This window comes from Nanorana parkeri, unplaced genomic scaffold (assembly GCF_000935625.1).
Source record: "Nanorana parkeri isolate BGI_ZX_2015 unplaced genomic scaffold, ASM93562v1 scaffold1157, whole genome shotgun sequence".
NCBI lineage: Eukaryota > Metazoa > Chordata > Amphibia > Anura > Dicroglossidae > Nanorana > Nanorana parkeri.
In genome coordinates, this window is record NW_017307425.1 from 144,123 (window position 1) to 149,541 (window position 5,419).

General features: G+C 46.4%; 1 protein-coding gene across 1 annotated transcript in view; it reads left to right on the forward strand.

Moving 5' to 3' along the window:
- The window catches only part of KIF19 (kinesin family member 19), a 46,362-nt gene extending 41,903 nt beyond the window's left edge, over nt 1–4,459 (forward strand). Inside the window, exons 17-20 of the mRNA XM_018568227.1 lie at nt 143–230; nt 511–914; nt 2,507–2,663; nt 4,258–4,459. Coding sequence (XP_018423729.1) covers nt 143–230; nt 511–914; nt 2,507–2,663; nt 4,258–4,415 — 807 coding nt within the window. The 3' untranslated portion in view covers nt 4,416–4,459. The remainder of the gene's footprint in view (nt 1–142; nt 231–510; nt 915–2,506; nt 2,664–4,257) is intronic.
- Nucleotides 4,460–5,419: the final 960 nt, after the last annotated feature.

The following is a 5,419-nucleotide window of genomic DNA, read 5'->3' on the forward strand; positions in this document are numbered from 1 at the left end:
AAGGAAATAATTTAGGGAATTAAATATGCAGCAATTAAAATGTATGTAGTAATTTTACAATAATTCAAAGATGGCCAACAAGGTACTTTGTATTTGTTTGCCCGGGGGTCCACTTTACCTATATAATTTTATACTTTTGCAGTCATTTCCGAGGAGCAATCTGGCGAGCGTAAGCGGACACATCAACTCCTCCCCCGAGAGCGGCGACAAGGTTGCTTTAACGCGCAAAGGTAAGAGGCGGAGCGCTGAGTCACAGCCCCGCCCACCTATTTCATTTGTTACAGTGAAGGAGTTTGAGGGCGGAGCTATGACTGCCTTTTCCTGTGAGGGTGTGGCTTTGCCCTCATGTGACATGACGAGTTGGAGGAGTGGCCAAACGCTGGTCCCAATTTTTTTAATTCTTCCACATGTCCCCGATAGTTAGGCACTGGGTCCCTATGCACTGCACTAGGTTCTTCTCTCAGATTTTTGTAATAATGTTGTTTTTTGTTACTTTTTTTTTTTTTACAGAAAAGAAGGAAATTCTCAGCAGCATAAAAAGCATATCGGTGAAGGCGGCGCGGCGGCGTTCCCGGGCCATCGAAGGTGACCGCCTCCAGCCTCTCCAGCCGACGGAGAGGAGCAACCTGTCCGTTCACTCGCTGAGCGAGAGCGAGGACAACCCGTTCCACCACCAGCAGACGCCCAGCTCGCCGCTCCACCACGCCGCCAGCGAGGATAACCTTTCCACCAGCACCGGGGAGATGGTGGTGGCACTGGCGGGAGGCGTGGGAGGAAACCAGCGGAGGGATTCCCCGGGCATGTGGCAGCGCGTGCCAAAGAAAGGGGCCCAGAAGCCGGAGAGGAGGGAGGAGCCTCTGGAAGTCAAACGCAGGAAGAAGAGGTCGCGGTCCTTTGAGGTCACGGGCCAGGGGGTAAGGGTCAAAGGGAGGCAGGATTTAGAGTTACATACGGAGTGTCCGCTGCTGTGTCGGCTGCTATCCCTGGCCTCTCCTGAAAATACCGGCTCCATGGCTGACGTGACCATTTCGAGGCTTCAGCACTTTTTTGGGTTTATGTCTCAGAACCAGAATTCAGATTTGTCCTGACTTCCCTCTACTTTCCTGGTCTGTGCCTTAGAGAGTATTGAAGTCAGAGACAGCCAGGCAACAAGAATATTTATTTATATAATATATTAGGGATGTTTCCCAGCCAATCGGGAAGCTGGGCGGTGGGTCATGACGGCCCACGGTACCTCGGGATACCGGTAACGATATTCGGTTTCAGCGAGTACCGAAAAAGAAATATCGGAACTCATACTCAATATTGAAAAATAGTGCATTGCTTTTCTTTCTTTCTCTTCTTCCTTTCTTTCTCGTTCTTTCTCTTTCTTTCTCCTTCTTTCTTACTCTTCTTTTTTTCTCTTCTTCCTTCTGTCTTTCTTTCTTTCGCTTCTTTCTTCTGTCTTTCTCTTTCTTTCTCTTTCTTTCTCCTTCTGTCTTTCTCTTCTTTCTTTCTCTTCTTTCTTTCTCCTTCTTTCTTTCTCTCCTTTCTTTCTCCTTTCTTTCTCTTCTTTCTTTCTCCTTCTTTCTTTCTCTTTCTTTCTCCTTCTTTCTTTCTCCTTCTTTCTCCTTTCTTCTGTATTTCTCTTTCTTTCTCCTTCTTTCTTTCTCTTCTTTCTCTTCTTTCTTTCTCTTCTTTCTCTTCTTTCTTTCTCCTTCTTTCTCCTTCTTTCTTCTGTATTTCTCTTTCTTTCTCTTCTTTCTTCTGTCTTTTTCTTTCTCTTTCTCCTTCTTTCTTCCTCTGTCTTTCTCTCTTTCTCTTTCTTCCTCTGTCTTTCTTTTCTTTCTTTCTTTTCTTTCTTTCTCTGTCTTTTATTTCTTCTTTCTTTCTCTGTCTTTTATTTCTTCTTTCTTTCTCTGTCTTTTATTTCTTCTTTCTTTCTCTGTCTTTCTCTTTCTGTCTTTCTCTTTCTGTCTTTCTCTTTCTGTCTTTCTCTTTCTCTTTCTGTCTTTCTCTTTCTGTCTTTCTCTTTCTGTCTTTCTTTTTCTCCTCCCCCTCACTTTCCTTTTTCTTCCTTCCTTTTACATTCGGTTTCTCTTCAGTCCCCTCCACTTACTATACTGACCGTTGACCCTCAAGCAGACCCTCCCACCGCCAGCCTGATCTCTGGTGTGCAGGGGTGTAGTGGTGGTTGTATTAGTGAGAGGTAATTCTATTAGAAGTAGTTACATTATCAGGGTTATTCACAGAAGGGTGAAGAGTTTGGAGAAGGCCGGAGAAGTGAACAATCTACGACAACATCGCTGAACTGGAAAGTGAACTGAAATGGAGAATTTTTTCCAAATCACCTATTTTCGTCCACAATGCTCCAACTAGAACTCAAGTGATACCATTTAGGGCTCTTTTTTTTTTGTTTGTAAATTCTTTATTTATAATTTTTTTCCATACAATACAAACAGTCTATAATGTAGATAATCGCACATTTGGGGCTCTTTTTAATGGATGATTTCTTGCATTTCTGCAGCTGGTCAGACCAAAGAATCATCCTTCCCGCAGCAGAATCCTGGAAAGCAATTCTGACCACAAGATCCAGAATAACGGTCTTCCGGGAGGGCACAGCCGCATTCCAGGAAAGGTTGTGCTGCCCGTAGCGCAGGTCAGACTTCCACAGAACCACGCAGGTGAGTGGGACTTCCAAGGAGGAGCTGCTGATCTTTCTAAATAAGCTTTAAAGCTGAACGACCGGCAATTTCACAAATGATGCCGCTCTGTACTCCATAATATATAATTGGCAGTGTCAGTACCTGAATTTGGCTTCTTGCAATCCTTGTACGGCAGAGCTCAGAATGGGAGAGGGAGGAGCAGTACAAAGAGCTAGTTAGGTGTTTTGCAATGCATGTGGCAGGAGAAGAGCGCAGAGTGACAGAGAGATGAGCTCATCCGTCTTCTGCTTCTCCTTTTGCTTTCCAATCACAGTGTGGGGAAGAGAACTAGAAGTAAATGAAACTGCAGCAGAGAAAGATTATGTCTCCTTTCCGGCTAGACAGGGCTGTGCTTTGTGGCAGAGTTGTGTAAATCTTAGGGCTGTATGGGCAGAAGTATTGACGGATAAAAGAGCTCCCATATATGTCTTTTATCTCTGTATTTAGCTGTTAAGAGGATCATAAACTAGTATATTATTGTGCTGTTGTACACACATAGAAAGTGGGAGACAGTAAGTGTAAGCAGGTGAATGGCAGCAGCTGTCACTTTTCAGGTCACCTCGGAACTCGAATCAAGCTGACTAAATAAAGTTATTAGAATTAGGGATTCACCGATACCGGTTTTTCGGTATCAAGTACGAGTATCAATATTTTTTTTTTCTGCTACTCGCCGATATCCAATACCGATACCGGAAGTCCCATTAAAGAAGCCAGGCGGCGTGTAATGACTCGCCAGCCGGCTTCCCGATTACCAGGGAAGCCGTATCCATGCTCCCTCGTCACCAAGTGAGGAGGGAGCATGTAGCCTGCTTTCTGGCCAATCGGTAAGCCGAGCGCTGTGTAATGACCCTTTGCCCGGCTTCCTGAATTGTCGAGAAGCTGGCCAATTAGAGAAGCCGAGCAATGCTTTATTATATGGCGCCCGGCTTTCTGATTGGCAGGAAGCCGGCTCCATGCTCCCTCGTCACCTGGTGACGAGTGAGCATGGAGCTGGCTTCCTGGCCAATCAGGAAGCCAGGCACCGGGTGATGGCTCACTGCCCGGGTTCCTGATACAGGAAGCTCAAGTATCGGGCTAGGCATCGGAGCATTTGGCCCAGTACGAGATGAGAATCGGTATCGGTGCATCCCTAATTAGAATGGTGAAGGCCCAATTATAAAACATCTGTAATTCTCCGTGAATATGCAAAATTCGGTTCATAAACCCCAATCAAGACTGGTTCTCCTTAAAGGATATGTTCACTTTACAACAAAGTGCACTTACCCTGTATGCCCTCTTCCTCTGAACTAACAGGAAGTGGCTGAATGAGGCTTGAGGAGATCAGCATCACTAGCATGTGACAACAGAACTTTGCTTTAGAAAACGTAATGTCATCTAGTTGGGGTTCAGATACAAGACGCAGTGACCCTAACCTAGACCAACCAATAAGATTTGACCTTGTACCCATTTAGGACAATAGGACAGCCAATGCCAGTGAAGGCCGATTGATTATTGATCGCCGTGACTTACTGCATTCGGTCATAGATTTTGGAAAGTGTGACAAATCACAACGTTCTCTTCTCAGTCCATACAGGAACAGTGAAGCAGGCGGACCACCAGGGGACGGGGTCCCAGCCCAACCCCCCAGTCAACACCAAGAAGCAAACCTCTAACCAACGACCGCGATTCAACTACGTCAACTCCAACACTGCCGGCGTGACTGGCAAAGAGATGAAGGTTCGGAGATATTAAACGGCGGTCCGTGGTACGAAGCAGTAGAGCCAAGAAAGGGGCCTGGCGTCTGACCCGGGCGTTTAATGGGCCCTTTTGAGCTGACCTGACCGGAAGGGTCTTCGGAGGCTGCGAAATGACTTCATTCCACCAGTATCAATCGCGATCTGTATTCTGGAGGGTACACCCCCTCATTCCTTACCCTGCGACAGGTATTAAGACTATAACTTGCCCCTCTGAGACTGTAATAAGGCCGGTAAAGAGGGACAAACGCTCACATTTCTACGGCAGAGCGCCGACGCCGTGAAGGCGAGGCGGCCTGCTTCAGTATTGCACAGAGGAGGTCGATGCGGCAGCGTGCCGCCCTTGTGATGCGACTTCCGTCATATGTCCGCCCTTCAAGAAGATAAAACCTGATTGGATCATCGTGCATATGGCCTTTCCCATAATCCTTTGAGTCCGGAGCGAGTAATGTGCCGGCTTTCCGCTGGTGACCCACGTTGGCTGCTACCTTTTGGACACTTACCCATAACCCACCTTCATTTTAGGAATACACAAGGGTGAATGTTTATTGGGGGTCAGTGACTATGAACCCCAATACAGAGACTGGGACACTTTAGCTGCTGTAGAGGGTCTACAATGGAATAATTATTTTAAGACTTTTTCTTTTTTTTCCCTTTTCAACGTGAATTATTTTCATTGGAGCGATCTGCAACTTTGTATCGAAGTGCAATGGAAACATTTGTATCTTCAGCAGGATCTCCATACGACGCTATTGCGTTGCTGCTATTGGACGGTCGCTGACCGTTGCTGGGGGTTAAGGTGGCCGCACGCGTATCGGTTATGATTATCGATCGTTCCATGCAAACTGAATGATGACGTAACAACTGTAAACCACAGACCCTCCATTCCATCGATCTAGGGAGATTCCAATCGGTTTTGATGCTGGCGTGCCAATCGGCTGTGGCAGAATTTTATTGATCGTCTCTGATTGGCTGAAGGAAGAACAGCCGATCACAATGCAC